At 29.7% G+C, this 17,353-nt stretch overlaps 2 protein-coding genes across 3 annotated transcripts; one reads left to right on the forward strand and one right to left on the reverse strand.

The window, feature by feature from the left end:
- Positions 1-659: 659 nt before the first annotated feature.
- LOC115875925 (homeobox protein ceh-30-like) lies at positions 660-7,893 on the reverse strand. 2 transcript variants are annotated; one of them, XM_030891513.1, is made up of 5 exons: positions 7,531-7,893; positions 6,656-6,727; positions 3,667-3,872; positions 2,827-3,010; positions 660-1,149 (listed from the first exon to the last, which is right to left on the reverse strand). In XM_030891513.1, the coding sequence occupies exons 1-5, from the start codon at positions 7,602-7,604 to the stop codon at positions 732-734; spliced, it is 954 nt and encodes a 317-aa protein (XP_030747373.1). In that variant the 5' UTR covers positions 7,605-7,893; the 3' UTR covers positions 660-731. The 2 variants fall into 2 exon arrangements, with proteins under 2 accessions (XP_030747373.1, XP_030747374.1); XM_030891514.1 differs by having other exon boundaries at positions 7,502-7,893.
- Positions 7,894-14,551: 6,658 nt separating this feature from the next.
- LOC115875922 (M-phase inducer phosphatase-like) lies at positions 14,552-17,153 on the forward strand. The gene is made up of 3 exons (XM_030891509.1): positions 14,552-15,185; positions 15,251-15,438; positions 15,525-17,153. The coding sequence occupies exons 1-3, from the start codon at positions 14,580-14,582 to the stop codon at positions 15,790-15,792; spliced, it is 1,062 nt and encodes a 353-aa protein (XP_030747369.1). The 5' UTR covers positions 14,552-14,579; the 3' UTR covers positions 15,793-17,153.
- The last annotated feature ends 200 nt before the right edge of the window (positions 17,154-17,353 follow it).

A 17,353-nucleotide genomic window follows, 5' to 3' on the forward strand; every position in this document is an offset into this window, starting at 1 on the left:
CCTGATTCTACTTTTTGCATATTATTAGAAGGTTTTTCGTAGTATATCGGCATTATGATTAATGATTAACGGCATTATGATTAATGATTAATGATATTGAATGACATGCTGAAGAATATCTTTTTTACACATTTTCTTGATTTTTCCTATGTTCAATAACTAAATTATAAAATATTTTCCCATTGGTTGCCAATTTTTTGGCAAAGCCTGTACATTTTTATTTAAAAGGACGTCAAATGTGCAGTCTTAAAAAATAACTGAATAGTGACAATTAAACATATAAAAAAAAATAATATAACGTTAAATTAAAAATTATAAAATGTACCTATTCTTTGGGAGAATTTCTTCCTTGACATTTTTCTTAGGCAAAATCTTAGGTACCTACGTAAAATAAATTCGAATCATCTTACAAAATGACTAATAGATGCAAAAAATATATTATGTAATATAAGTTTTGATTTGATTTTAGTAATTCAAAACTAATACGATACTGTGCCAGTATGTTTTATTTACGTAAATATTATTTTCCAAAATTTGCCACCCCCATCATCTTGCCGCCGTGCTGCCGCCCTAGGCAGCTGCCTATCTTGCCTAATGGGTAAAGCGGTCCTGATTGAGTTGAGCCTCATGATCGCCAGAATACAAATAAAAAATGCTAATACTTATTATTATTTTTATTTAACATATAAACTTGATATTTATGACATATAAAAAGAAATATTAGTAGATAACTAATTCAACGACCGGTGATCATCATTTGGATAATTTACGCATTTAATTTTTGGCTTTAAAGTAAGCAGATCGGAATCGATTGATATATCGTCGTCGTCTTCTTTGCAGTCCGGAATTCCCAAATTCAAACATTCCTCGCCCATTTCGGAAAGTAAAGCATGCCTTGAAGCCGATATTGAATTCTGTATCGAGCTACATTCGATGGAACAGGCATTTTCAAGCGGGCATTGCTCTAGAGCACAAACTCCTTGTCCAACACATCTATCATCCGGACTGTTTCTTATTGAATTATCTAAAAAACTTTCCATCGAAATAGTTAGGGTGCTATTTTGCGAAGATGCATGTTCCATTAGGCTTGGCTGAATAAGATTTGTAGGTTCGGCTAAACTTAGATTTATGTGACAGGAATTGTCTTGGCTAAGGAAAAGAACATGTAGTGTTAGAATAATAAAACATAATATCTGTTATACCGGGTGTTTACAAAAAGTGGCTCACTCCTATAACCTTTTTATTCTTTTCAGAAAAAAAAAATGATATTTGGTACAGTACGTCGGTCGATCCGTTCTCTATTAGCAAGCAATTGATGGGCGTGCTGTAAATATTTTGAATAACATTGGTTACTTATACAAAAATTTCAGAAATACCACGACTGCACTGTTCTCGAAGTTCACTTATTTTTTACTACCCGAAACAGCGTTATATCACACAAACCTCGTACATGAAAAGTACAAACATACAAACAAAAAAAATACATACTGATAATTTCTAATTTCATGCCGTTGAAGCACTGCAGTCGGAATTTGTTGAAATCAATTGATATGCACCAAGCCTATTGGACATAAATCAGGATAGATTGACGTTTTCAGTTACTTTCGATCACTTCCTGTTTCACCGGAAAAAAAATTAAATGATACCCTCCGCATTTTTTACTTTATTTGATAGAAAATGATATTTTGATTAGAATATGACTTATTACATATTACAAGTCAAGTTTGACATTTTCTCCTAAAAAAACTGATATATTGAATTTCAATCTAGAGTGCCACGACATTAAATATAACGACAATTTGACTCGAAATACTAAATATGTGGTACCAAAGTTTACGTAAAAAATGCTTTTTCCAAATATACTGACGAGCCACCCTCGTTCCATTTCAAAAAATTTAGTTGATTAAAAATACGATTTGGTAATCTTTTAACCGGCCAAGAAAAGACACGAAAAACATTAGACAGGCCACAATCTATAGTGTTAAAACAGAGCCATGGCACTATAGATTGAAATTTAAAATACTTTTTTTTAATTGAAAATGTCAAAAATTGACATACGATATATTATTCTATTCAGAATGTCATTTTTTATCATATTATAAGCAAGCACGGTGGTACCTTTTAAAAATCAAAAGTCGTAGTCATTTCCGATGAAAGAGGAAACAGGAAGTGCCGATTTATGCCATATATTAACATATCAAATTTCGTCTTTTTATGTGAATATATATAAAAAAGTTATAGGGGTGAGCCACTTTATACCAGAAAATATCCGGTATATTAACAATTACAGTACCTACTATGAAAAAATATTTTAAACGGTCTTTAAGTCTTTTAGTATCGACATTTAAATATAAGCGCATTAAATACATACTAGAACTCATTATTTTGTTAGTTATACAGGGTGAGTCTTAAATAAGTGCAAATATTTTTTGAGGTTGTATATTTCGACCCCAGAAATACGATTATGAGTTTTTTTCGCGAAAAAAAATTGAGAAAATTTGGAATTTTTTTAAAAAATTGCAAATTTTTCTAATTTTTAGATAAAAAAACATTATTTCTTGGTAATATGGCAACATAGGTAGTAGATTAAATTTACAAGAAAGAAAACCCAGAAATGATCCAGTGGTTCTCAAAATTTTAGCAAAAAATATTTTTTTTGGAAATTTTCAAAGTAAAATAACTCAGTTATTTTGGATTTATTTGAAAAACGATAAAGAGAAAATATGTTTCTTTTATCGAGATCTACCAGCCCTGAAAATATTTGCACTGTATATTCAGTGGCGTCACCAGATATCATCGCAATTGATCAATAGATTCTAAACTTGCCTGATATGCCGTTGAGAGGTTTCTATTATCTGCTGCGGATTGAGGTATAGTTCAGTCGAAGAAGAGGGTGCAAATTGAATAGGAGATATCATATTTGGCCACTCCAATCCCAAATACACGTTTGAGTTGCTGACATTATCTGACGTCACAAAGTTAAGCGGCGAATCTATTGCGGAAGGACAATCTGCAAGATAACATATTTAAAAAAATAAGTGCCTATTTTTATGGTTAGTTTTAAACGTTAAAAATCAAAATATCCTTTTTAGGTAAATTTAAGTATGAGTAAAGAGCAGGGACTTAGAAGTTTGTGCCTGAATTAAGGCCACCATACACTTCGGATATTTTGATCGGTTTTGACCGTACAGTTAAAACGGCGCGGATAGAAAGCACGGGCAAGTAACTTCCACACATTGCCTCATTTGATAAAAAAACGCGTAAAAGCGACTGGGAAATGACAATCGATAATAATTTTGGCGAGGTCAATCTCTAGACGTCATTTATTAAAAATTAACTTAAAACTTGTCAAAAATAAACACTAGTTATAGAAAGGTTGAAAACAGATAGAACGTTTCCAGACAAATAAGTCTATTTCCAAAAAATTACTTTTTCTCCAAAAATTTATTTTTAATCTACACAATTTAAAAATACTTTTTTTTTCAATATAAAAATAAATTACAACGTTTTGAGACCACCTGGCAGTAAGCGCCACTAAAAAATAAAGATAGGCACGGGCTAAATAATGACGTCTAGGGCTTGACCTCGCCAAAATTCTTATCGATTTTCATTTCCCAGTCGTCTTTGGCTCTGTTTTTTGTTTCGATCATCTGGTATTATTATTACCATTGGCAGATGTGTTTCCCATATACTTCGGAGAATTTTTATCCTGTTTTCTCCATTTTGCTCTGCGATTTTGAAACCAAACCTGCACTCTTGCTTCCGTCAAGTCTATTCTCAAAGCCAGTTCTTCGCGAAAAAACACGTCCGGATAGTGGGTTTTACTGAAAGCTCTTTCAAGTTCTTCTAGTTGATAATTTGAAAATGTCGTTCTGTAAATAAATCAATCATCAGTTTTTGCGACGTCGAAAACTATAGGAGATATGCAGAGGCGCAACTAGGGAGGGGCCGGGGGGCTTAGCCCGCCCTGATAAACCGTGCGTCTCTTATAAAATTGGCCTTAACCTCACATCAATATTATCTTATAGTGACCTAAGCGCCCCCAAAAGAGTTAAGCCCCCCTAAAAGTATATGTCTAGTTGCGCCCCTGGAGATATGGGTAAATTATAGTAAAGTTGTGCATTAATGTGTCTAATAATATACCCTTTAGAAACATTTAAGGTTCTTAGTAGTTCCGGAGATATTCGAGAAAAACCGAAAATTGAAGATTTCGATTTTACTTTTTTCTGACGTTATTTGGCAAGGTATACCAAAACTAAAAGCGATTTTTATTTTCACTACTTTCCAGTTATACGACAGTGTTTTCAGATTTGTCATCCAACGTTTCGTCTTTTGACCACCATCAGCAAATTTATATGTTCTTACACGCGCCATATTACATTCTCGCTCACCATCAGATTTGATATGTTAATACCTGACATAAATTAGGATTGATTGACGTATTCAATTGTCTTCAGTCATTTCCTGTTTCACCGGAAATGAGTACAACTTTTTATTTTTAAATGGCACCCTCGGTATTTTTTGCTTTATACAATAGAAAATGACACCCCGAATAGAATGACACATCATATGTCAACTTTTGACATTTTCGGATATGGTTTATTTGAAATTGTAACATGTGGTTCATAATGACAATTTGACTGGAAATACCAAGTGTGTGGTACCAAATTATTCGAAAAAAAAAATCTTTTTCCAAATTAATATGCTATATAGTGACCCATTTGAAAAAAATGAGATATTGTTAAAAATACCGAATACGATATGGGCATTTTTTAATCGGTCAGGACAAATTACTAAAAACAGTAGACGATCAAATTTATTTTTCCAAGGCTCCTTGATTAAAAATTAGTGTTTTTAACACGCCATGGCACTCTGACTCTGGACTGAAATTTAAAATAATTTTTTTTAAGCAAAAAGGTCAAAAGTTGACATGTGATATGTTATTCTATTCAGAGTGTCATTTTGTATCGAATAATATAAAAAAAATACCGAGGGTGCCATTTAAAAATCAAAAGTTGTAGTCATTTCGAGTGAAACAGGAAGTGGTAAAAAAATGAATACGTCAATCAATCCTAATTTACGTCATATACTAACATACGAAATCTCGTTTTTTTTATTTAAACATATAAAAAAGTTATAGGGGTGAGCCACTTTTGAGACGCACTCGGCATACTTTTTAATAGGGAATTTAAAGAAACTCTTTCCGGCCTAGTTGTTACTTGTACTGTTTTATTAAAAAAAAGCTTTTTTTAAAGAATTGTATGTGAAATTTTATATCAGAAAAAGTAGCTGCCTGTATACACTATCGCAATTTCATAATTTATCAATTTATGATATACAGTTTTTAATTTATTTTAATGAAAATACGAAAAGTAAAATTATTTTTTGTGTTTTTTAACAAATCGTGTTCTGAAATTTTAGATGGGAAGTATCTGCCTGTTACTCTATAAAAATTTCATAATTTATCAATTTATGATGCATAATTCTTAATTTATTAATAGATATCGTCCTATTGCTGCCAAAAGTCACTAAATAATATTTTAACGAACAACCTGAAAATTCAATCACTAACTATATTTTGAAGCGGAGAATGTATTTAAAAAGTCATTATCTACGATTTCTGACTATTAATGCTGTATTTTAATATCGAATAGTCACTAACAACTTTATACAATGCAATTAATCTTTAGACGCGTTTTTATCGGAAGTAATAAAATTAATAAAATGTAAGTAGTGACTTTTGCCATGCTTTTGCCAGCAATGGAACGATATATCGTCCTGTTGCTGCCAAAGGTCACTAACTTACTTTTTATTACTTCCGAGAAAAATGCATAGAAAAACACGTCTAAAGATTAATTACATTGCATAAAGTTGCTGTTAGTGACTATTCGGTATTAAAATACAGCATAAATAGAGAGAAATCGTAGTTCATGACTTTTTCAATCGATTCTCCGCTTCAAAATATAATTATAGTGATTGAATTTTTAGGTTATTCGGAAAAATGTTAGTTAATGAGTTTTGGCAGCAATAGGACGATATTATGTTACGGTTAAAGTTCGATGTCCGGGGTTAATGTTTGAGTTTGGTTTTGTTTATGGTTTGTTTTGTTTTGCGTTATTTTCGAGATTAACCGTTTAATATATATGTTGATATTAAACGGGTATCGGACCTTAACCGTAACAGATATACGAAAAAAAGTTCTTGTTTATTTAAAACATAATAGTTTTTAGTAAATAAAGTTTATACAAGAAATGATTTATATTTTTAGAAATATTTATTTTTAATATTTTTATGGCATTTAGTTTGTACAACAAAAATAATACGCAGAAAAAATCCAACAAAAATAATAAAATTTACAAGTGGTTATTAATTACAAGTTACAAAAGGAATAAATATGAGAAAATTCAATATTTTTTTTGTAATTTGAAATATTTCTAAAATGTACTTAAGTGGTGTTATTCAAATTTGGCATGGGTATTCAGCATAGGCAGACCTTTAAAAACCCTATTGACAACTTCGCTGCAAAATGAACAGGAAGGCCAATAGCTGGACAGTTTAAAATTTGCATGGAATTTTCTGTTTCCAACGACGATGCACCACCCGGTATGGTTTGTAATGTTATTCAAAATAACAAAAAAAAGTTTAGTTGACTTACCTGTATCGTCTCTGCTTCCTTTTTAGATTTGTATTAGATAATGTCACTTCTTCGTTTGGAAAATTCTTCAAACTAGTAGAATAATCTTAAAAAAGTTTTTATTTTATACTATTTATTATTTTCTTAGAAGGTATAGTATTTTTTATGTCAAGGTGCTCATCACTTAAATAAATACCGTTAAGATTGAACAGAAAATTTAATTAGAAAAATTCTATTATTCAATTTGTTCTTAATTAAATAAAAGCCAGTCGGAATTTTATAATTAAATTATTAGAACATGTTTTGCTTATTATAGTTAGAGGCTGACATTTCTGTCCAGGTTCTTTAGTTTTATATACTTACACTTCTTGAGTGGTAGTTAAAACAAGAGAAAATTTAAAACTATTTGATTTGGATTTTGGCAGGTAAGAATATTTGGTTTTATAACAAATATTGACAAGAATAAATTAAATATTTTGCTATTTTTTAAAATTTTTAATTAATGAAAAATTTAAAATTTACCTTTAAATATTTTTTTTTACCATTTCAACATAGTACATATAGCGTATGAAAAAAAAGGCGTCAAAGAATTCCCAATCTTCTTTGACGCCTTTTTTTTTTCCTAGCCCTAGACATCATAACTTGGTCCGTACTTCTTTATTTTCAATGGCGCTTACTGCCAGATGATTTTATGAAAGTTTGGCAATTTATTTTTATATGGAGTAAAAAAAATTAAATGATATACATATAGGTTTAAAATTCTAGAAAAATATTTTTTTTTGAAATAGATTTGTGTGTCTGGGAACAGTTTTTCTATTCTATTTCTAATCTTTTTACAATTAGTGTTAATTTAGATTTTTACGTCACTTTTTAGGAAATGACGTGTAGAGACTAACCTCCCCAAAATTATCACCGATTGCCATTCCCCAGCCGTCTTCGACGTCGTTTTTTTTTCGATTACGCAATTCATGTCGCCGTTTCTATTTTTTAAATTCTAATACAAGTGTGGTTCTAAGTATGTATGTAGGTATTATAATGCAGTAAAAAATTGCAAATTATATTGCAGTAAAAAATTGCATAGAAATAACAGTTAGCAACAGTTGTTTCATTTAAAAATAACGATTTATTTTTTTATAAATAAATAGAAAATTACAGGTATAGTGAAGGTATTTGTACATACAGTAATATTAAAAACGTTTATTAAAATAAACTTTTTTTACATTTCATGACACCATACGATCGATAAAAACGGCGTCAAAGACGGCTGGGGAATGACAATCGATAATAACTTTAGCGAGGTTAAGACCTACACGTCATTAACTTGGCCCATGGTACAAAGAATACAAGGTATGATCGATAGCGGCTCCAATTTCGTTCAGTTCGCGCATACCACCTGTGACGTCACCAGGAAAATAATCAAATACGTTTTAATAAAAATTTAAATGTATTTGAAAATAATGAATAAATAAAAAATAAAGAAAGTTGACAGGAGATCTGCATTTTTTAGGGTTATGGTTAAGAATTGTTTATTTTTTAGACTTTTTAGTTCGTTTAATTTAATAATTACTAAAACCAGCAGTTCCAAAAATATATTTAAAAATAATTATCTATTAACATGGATTTGGACGATAATAATAGGTAAGAATACTGAATTTATTTCTATATTCGGTATAAAATTGTTTATTAGGTTTTTAGTTTGCGATGTTTATGGTAAATAATTTTCATGTTCATTGCCTCTGAATTCACATGAGGACAGAGATGAGGATATCTATGGAAAAGTAACCACAAGAGGAATTGTTACATCATTTAAAAAATGTTGGGAAGTTGAAGTTTCCCATCGAAAAGTAGAAAATGCCAATGCAGATGAATGTATTGTAATTGTGATAGAAGTAATTCCAAGGGTGAAGTCTATTATAATTAGTGACCTGTGCTTCTTTTTATATGTAGATGTTTCAGGTTTTGAGAATAAATCGGTTGAACGAAACCCAAAATTTAGAGGAAGTATTTGCATACCCAGAATATGACCATCAAGGATTATATAGCTCAAATTTCCTTTAATGGTAGGCAATTATTCAATGCAAATTAACTTTTTAAGTGACTGAAATATTAAATAGTTTACAATATGGTATATCACTAAAAATATATTACTTTTAGGTACAATTAGTGCCCGATACATTTCAAAAAGTAGATATTATTTTATATTAAATGAGGTGTTGTACCAACAATCAATTTATATTAATACCGGAGATTAAAAATAACAGAATAAATAGTTCTTTTTTTTATACTACAAAAATAAACTATAGAATACAACAGTATTTAAAAAATAAATAAAAAGTTATGTCCCGGCCGAGATTCGAACTCAGGTCTCTCGCTTCCTAGCCCGACTCCTTACGCACTGCTCCACAGTAACTTGCTTAGCGATAATTCAATGACGGTATATAAACAAAAAAACAGGTTTATAACAATATCTTGACAATTTGAGAGTGCTGACCAATAGCGCCAGTTATCACCTGTGACGTAGCGATCAACCTGCGCAATATCATACCTTGTATTCTTTGTACTATGAACTTGGCCCATACTCTTCTTTATTCTTTAATGGCGCTTACTGCCAGTTGACCTTAAGAAGATTGTAATTTATTTTTATATTGAGTAATAATAAAACAAATGCTCTAGTTTAAAATTCGGGAAAATATTTTTTTGCAAATAGATTTGTGCGTCTGGAAGATTTCTATTCCTTTTTAAGATTTATATAATTAGTGTTAATTTTTGGGTGTGTCAATGTTTAGTAAATGACGTCTAGAGATTGACCTCGCCAAAATTATCAACGATTTTGTCATTTTCCAGTCATCTTTGACGCGGTTTTTACGACCATACGGTATACAGGGTGGTCCGAACTGTATTCCGGAAACTTCAGCAACATATTCTGCAGTTAAAAATAAGTAAAAAGTTCTTATAAATGTATTTTTATTTCGGTTTTTTCCAAATAATTTCTGCAGTAACATATTTGGATGAAATTTGGTGGCTGGGAGTTTTTTGATATGAGAAATTCGATTTTGATGTCAATATGGCTCCTACTTGTAGAGGGCGCCACCTACATATTTTTAACTGGTTTGAAGAGTAATAACTTTTCGTCCGTACCTGTATAAAACTACTAAGTAAAAAAAATTACATTTCCGTGATTTTTAACGTAAAAAAGATATCTTAATAAAAATCGCTACGAGTAATAGTTCTCGAGATATTTGAAATCGAAATTATCAATACCTGTCATCATCGACATAAATTAAACATGTTGAGACTAAATAGTTAATAGACGGAAATCATAAATTTGAAATGTTTTTCGAAGACAATTTTATGATTAATTCAAAAAAATAAAAATTTTCCCAATTTATCTTTTTAGTCCAGTAACTATATCTACTCAACGCATGTTTTTGTCAATACATGTATTGACTATTCCCATTCTAAATATCTCTATAATGGTTACTCGTAACGATTTTTACCAAGAGACATTTTTTACGTAAAAAATACAAAAATGAATATTTTTTCACTCAGTAGTTCTATACAGGTACGGACAAAAAGTTATTACTCTTCAAACCAGTTAAAACACATGTAAGTGGCGCCCGCTACAACTAGGAGTCATAATATGGTCAAAATGACATAAAAAAAAATCAAATTTCTCATGTCAAAAAACTCCCAGACACCAATTTTCATCCAAATATTGACGTTACTTCAGAAATGATTTGGAAAAAATTGAAATAAAAATAAAACTTCTACACCCTGTATCTCCGAAACTAAGCATTTTAGAACATACATTTATAAGAAGTTTTTTACTTCTTTTTATCGGCAGAATATGCTCTCGAAGTTTCCGGAATACGGTTCGGACCACCCTGTATATAAGCGTAAGAACTCAATACTATCTGTCTAACGAGAAAGGATACGTGTCAAATGATAGTTTTGTCTTTCATTTTTTGGATGTCGTCTGTCGAAATCTCTCCCAAATCGTTGGTCAGACTTTAGTTTTATCCTCATACAAATGTATAGTTTTAATTGTGGTTTAGTTAAATTTTTAAAAGCAAATTCATCTTGAACATCATACCATATCTTTCGTTTTCATTACATTCTCCTTCTTTGTTACTGGTTAAGGTATTTATGATTCCATTTATACTGTATAAACACTGTGTATCTATCGGATCTGTCATTTTATATGGTTTTTTTCATTTTATTTTATCACTAAAAATATTTTTTGTTAATTAGCCTACAAGATATATATTGCAATTAAAATTATAATTGTAAGAAGCATTAATTTGTCAAACATTTTAGAAATTTCGAAAACTTATTGTTATTTTTACTTTACTTAAAAAAATATATGTATTAAGCTTAAATGCATATTTGTCTTATAGCTAATGTTAAAAATGTTATCAAACATTAAATTATTATTTTATGTTTCTTACCTTTATAATAAACGATTGTATCAAATCTAAATAAACTAATAAATTTATTTATTCACACGAAACTCCTAATACTAATTCGAAATTGTAACATTACTTTTCACATATACATACTTTAAAAACCTCTGTTGCATGAAACAGCGACCTGTATAAGGTGCTTATTTGAAACCTCAATAGTGCTTTTATTCCAGAGATATTAACTATTTTAAGACTCTTTCTTACTGTTTTTCTATGATTTCCTTACCTATCCATTGTTATTGAACTATAATCATTTCGTTATACCGTTTCTTATTTGGTTTGTTTCGGAAGTTAATATTAATTTTATTATTATTTTATGAAACTAGTTAATTATTAACCACTAATATTTTTCTTACATCTTAGAAAATTCTATATAACAAACTATTTATTATATCGTATGATCGAAAAAAACGGCGTCCAGTTGGCGTGGTAATGACAATCGATGATATTTCCCATATAATTTCACATATAAAATGACAGCGATCTTCATTTCATAGCCATCGCTTACGTCGTTTTTTTTATCATATAGTAGTTAAAGCAAGTTAAAAAATTATGTAAAGTCTGTCCAGCAAGGCAACAAAGATTTCGACAGACATTCTAAAAAATGATATAATTTACCTAGAGGGCGCCATCTACATGTCTTTCTTTCTACTCCTTCGAATAACTACAACTTTTTGGTTTGGCACTGTATTAAATTTTTGAGTAATGATGATTCCTTTGTTATTTTTACTTCAAAGAGGTATATCTGGTATACTGTATAGCGTTTTCGAGATATATAAATTATTATAAAAACAGAAGGAAAAAATTAATCGGCAAGCCCTCAACAAACTCGTAACCGTATACACCAGTGCAGACACGCACACTCACACAACCACATCTACACTAGTGCACACTGATGTAACTGCCTTCAGGTTTCATCAGTACGGTAAGGAATCAGGAAGCGAAAAAACCGATCCCAAAACACAAAAAAACAGGAAGCAAACGATGCAAAGATGCACCGTGTGCAACCCAGGAGATGGAAAAAAAATGATGAAGAAACGAAAATAAATAATGGAAAATAAAAGGAGCAAACGGGAGCCTAAAGCCCCAATTAATTTTTTCCTTCTGTTTTTATATATTCCCCTCACTATTTCAATTTTTATTAAATTATTATATTTATACTATCATAAATTTTATGATACTAAAAATAGAAACATTAATTTAAAGCTTGTAGATCAACACCCTGTAGATTAAAAACGAAGGCCTTGCGGACACATTTATTTAGAATTTTATGTTTATTTTTGGACCCTGAATACGCACCTGAAGCAAATAAGATATTAGCTTACTTCGGGTTTCTCTTATTACCGATTCTGAACCGTCCTCTAGAACTGTGATGCGTATGCGCAGAAGGAAATATGAAGACATTATTTCATTTGCGCATTCGCTGCCGAATTCTAGGACGGTTCAGAATCGGTAATAACAATAAGAACCCGAACAAAGCTAGTAACTCTTTGCCTGAAGTTTTTGAAGACGTTTTTTTATGGATCATCCCGTTTTTCAATGTAGTATGTATTATTTTTTGCATTTTATATAAATTTTAAAAAACCGCGTAATAATCCTAAAAATAGCGTCAAATTAGTTGCGAATCGATAACAATGCCATAATTTTATACACATATATCGATTCGCCTTTTTAACTTGACACTGATTTTTTTCTAGTTGAATACCAAAATCGGGTCAAGTTTCGTTTAGCCGAAATCTGTTAAAAAAGAAAAAAAAAACATTTTTTGTCATTTAGGTACCTCAGGGAGTATATTACTAAAAAAAAATTTGCCGCGAAATTGCGTCACCATTTTTTGAATGCGGTTTAAAAGTAACGAAATGACACATGAAAAATTAATGTTAATTCATAATTTAGACGTCTTTGTAACTACAAGTAGGTAACTACTAATACGAAAACGAAATTCCGCGGAAATGCGCTGATGCCACTTTTTGTATACGGTTTAGAAGTAACGAAATGACGAGATATAAAAAATTAATATTATTTTGTATTGTTTTTAAGCACCGATACAAAAATTAAAATCCGCGGAACTCTGTTATTTCACCACTATGCAGTGATCTTCCCGACCTTTGACACAGATCAATGAATAATATCTATTCTTATCAACTGAATATCGTTATGGTCAATAAATGCGAAAATTAAAAAAAAAATGTAAATAAAGCATAAAAACGACAACTAAACCAAACCAAACCAACTAAACCTATTACAACCAAACTCAATAAAAACAATTAAACTAACTAAAACTAAACCGAAAGTATATGTAAAAAAGTTGAGAATACTATGGAAAACTTCGAAATATTGAAGATTTTCCACCGCCCTTATAATAAATTTCCGCGGAAAAAGTTATAGAAAAAGTTATAGGAAATTTTTAATCAAACAAAAATATGCAGTTTTTATCTTCCTATCACATTTCGGCACTTCTAAACCCGGAAAAATCAATGAAAATTAATGTAATAAAAATATATTTTCGAACAAAAATTAGTTCACATCGTCATATTAAATGTTTTTACGTCATTCTATAATGAAAAAACTATTAAAAACACCGTAAAGTTTTAAATTTTTGTTAATAATAGAAAAATAAAAAATTCGAGTTTTTCTCAAAAACAAAGAATTTCCGCGGCAAAAATTAAATTATGTAGTGCTAGTTTTCTTGTATAGAATCATCCTAAAAACCGATATTCTATGTAACTGATTTCGGCTAAACGAAACTTGAGCCCAAAAAACTATGGATGAGGAGAGTATTTTTTTCGAGATTAATAAAGAGGCCAAAAAATAATTCAACATTAATATAAAATATATTGATAATTTTGTATTTAAAATCCAAATAAATACCTATATAAAAAAATGTAAAATTTCAAATAAGCAAGTTCACATCGTGGCACCATCGGGATTGCGATCTAAACTCAGTCCAGTCTGCTGCCCACGTGCTGTCCAGTACGAACAATTCCAGAAATTTTAAATCAGAATGATTTTATACTGAATGTCCCCAATGAAATGTCCCATTAAAAATTATGACATTGATTCGCAACGGATTTTCTGGACCACCCAGTATATAATAGAGATATGGAAGGGGTTTTTCTTATTATCGATCTGAACCTTTGATCTGAACCGTCCTAGAAAAGTAAAAAGTTTATATGATTTTTGTTTTTTTTACACGTAAGTAAAAAACGTCAGTAAATATCAATTCAATTTGGTTGATAACAATTGATTTTGTTTAGGTAAAATGTGGTATTGATATGTGTTTTTTATAACACAGAAAGTTTTTATTATAATTATTTATTACAAATATGTCGTAAATAATCTCTTACCCTCCCTAGATCATATTCAATGTTCTTATGTGTGCTGTGGTCGAAAAAAATGACAGTAGTTTTTATGTACTGTTGCCAAGTTCACATTTATTTATCTGATTTGAAAAGGCGCGAAAATCAGCTGGCAGATTAAAAATGTGTGAACACGGTGCCGGTTTTTTTCCAGAAAAACTTAAAGAAGTCTCTCTTTTCGATGCTGATACGAAAGATTCGGGCTTTTGCGAAGAGCCTCCGTCAGATTTTGAGTTACTGGCAGATTCTCCGTTGAGAGATGAGACTGCGGAAAATTCTATTTTATGTTTTTCATTAGCTAGTGCTGACGATGAAGATTCTACGCCCAATAGGGATCATATATTTGGTAAGAAAAAACGTTTATTTCGAACACCAGATAATACGGCGAGCCCCACTTGCGATACCGTTGTGAATTTGAAGCGCCTTAAATTATTTGATGGTGTATGTGATGATTCTGAACCAGAATTCCTTGATAATTTTACCCCCAGAAAAAAAATCAAATGCAATGAAATTGATCTAAAAACGCCATCAGAATTGATATATCAGGAAGAAAAAGTTAAAGAGGCTGTAGAAAAATCTGAATCTGATTCAGATTTAATTGGTGATTTTTCAAAACCCTATATCTTGCCATTAATTACTGGAAGTCATCCAGATTTAAAATCAATATCTTCTCTAACAATGAGTAATGTTATTCGAGGAAAATATACCCCAATGTTGAACTCTTTTTTAGTAAGTGTGATAATAAATTATTTCTTTTCATTTCAAATAGTAATAATTTTTTTCTGAATTTGCAGATAATTGACTGTAGATATCCCTATGAGTATAATGGAGGCCATATTGAAGGTGCCATAAATATATATACCCAAGAGCAATGTTTGAAGCTCTTGCATAAGCCAGTTAAACAAGCTGGTGGAAGACATATCCTAATATTCCATTGCGAATTTTCAATGGAAAGGGGCCCCAGTATGAGTAGACTTTTAAGGTAACTTAAATTTAGTAACTGTTATAAATGAATATGCACTGAATAATTTAAACATATACATATAGTAATATTTTTTGTTTTTACAGAAAAGAGGACCGTCTGATGAATTCATCAAATTATCCCAATTTAGTGTATCCTGAAATTTATATACTTGAAGGTGGTTATAAAACATTTTTTCATTCATTCCCAGAACTTTGTGTTCCTAAAAATTATAAACAAATGCTCCATCCAGATCATGCAGATGACTTTAGATATTTTAGAAAAAAATCAAAATCATCAGATGTTATTAAAAATTCTAAAAAGAATCCACCCTCTAAAAAGATTAGAAGGTTTTTATCTGAAAACTTGTTTTAAGAAAAATATTTTATTACATTGTAAATTGTATTCTCTCTTTTTTCTTGGACATTACATTCACATTTTTATGACTATAGATATTTTAAAATTTTCTAGTCTTATCTAAATTTTAATGAAAAAATATAGTGCCATAGTAGACAAATTTTAAAACTGACATACAGCTTTGAACCAGTAGAACCAGAAGCTTCTAAAAACATATATGAAACTATTTTTTTTTGTTTGACTGATATAGTTGACAGTAGGATAAACGTTTATAGGGAACAAATAATTGGATCTTTTTGCAAATTTAAATTTTGGTATAGTTGTACCTATATTTCTAAATTTTTATTATTTATAATGTCATTCATCAATATTTTTGTGATATCTACCTTAAAATTAAAAAATCCTGCCCAAAAACATATATCTTTGCTAAATATGTATTATAAAAACTTCTTAGGAATTTGAATTACTCTTTCATGAATATTTGGTTTTTAAAATGTTTTTCTTTTCTTTTTTTTTTTCTACTTTCTCCTAAATCTTGAGGCTCATTAGTTTAAACTTATATCTATTATGCTTTTATTTTATCTTTTATTACTTTATGATAAGTACCTATATGTTAATATTATTTTTTGCCAAACTGTGAATATCTTGATTTTTAGCTTATTTCACTTCTTGCCTGGAGTTTCTAGAATCTTTTTGTGTGGGATTTTATAGAGATAAGGAAATTAACTTGAATATTTGCAATAAGATTTTTTTGAAAATGTGACTTAATGAAAATTAGTTTTCTATTTTTCATAAACGTTATTATCAATCATGACACCCTGTATATTGACTGAGTAGGTAATAGGATAAAATATATGTTGTGAAACTAATTGCTATGATTACCATGATTCATCTAATAGGACGTAAAATTAAAAAAATGTATTTATATAGATTTAAGGAAAAACCAACCATAAATATAACAGAAATTTTCATTTTGATATGTAAAGATATCATCATTTTTAGGAGAGTGTTGTAGTTCTTCAAAAAAAAATTCTTATTTAAAAATATGAAAGATATGAATCAGGTTTATATCTCAATTTTATTAATGTTTACATATTTATTGATTAGTACTGATATAGTTATTCAAAAATTATTTTTATTTTTTCATTTTAAAAATTATGTCGGTGTATACTCTCAGTGTGTTTTCTTAGATTTACTGATTTATTTTATTCAGGTATATAATTATATAGCGTGTGCAATTTTTTCATGATAAATGCTATGTTATAATTTATATTTTTAAATTTGTGCAATGTTTAATGCTTATGTGATTATTCAGCTGTTTTTAGTATATAATGAAATTTCATAGATTTTATTTACATAAATAAATAGTAGTTTTTTAATTATCGTTTTTTATTTGTATTAAAATTTCTTAAAATTTAAACAAGACATATAGAAGATAACATACACAGTTGGTAAAGATTGGTACACTTACCAATTTATATACCAGGTCTTTTTACTACAATATGATCGAAAAAAAAACTGCGTCAGCGATGGCTATGAAATGAAGATCGCTGTCATTTTATATGTAAAATTAGATGGG

The sequence above is a fragment of the Sitophilus oryzae genome, unplaced genomic scaffold, assembly GCF_002938485.1.
Source record: "Sitophilus oryzae breed Bouriz unplaced genomic scaffold, Soryzae_2.0 scaffold_1396_pilon_pilon, whole genome shotgun sequence".
NCBI classification, from domain to species: Eukaryota; Metazoa; Arthropoda; class Insecta; order Coleoptera; family Curculionidae; genus Sitophilus; species Sitophilus oryzae.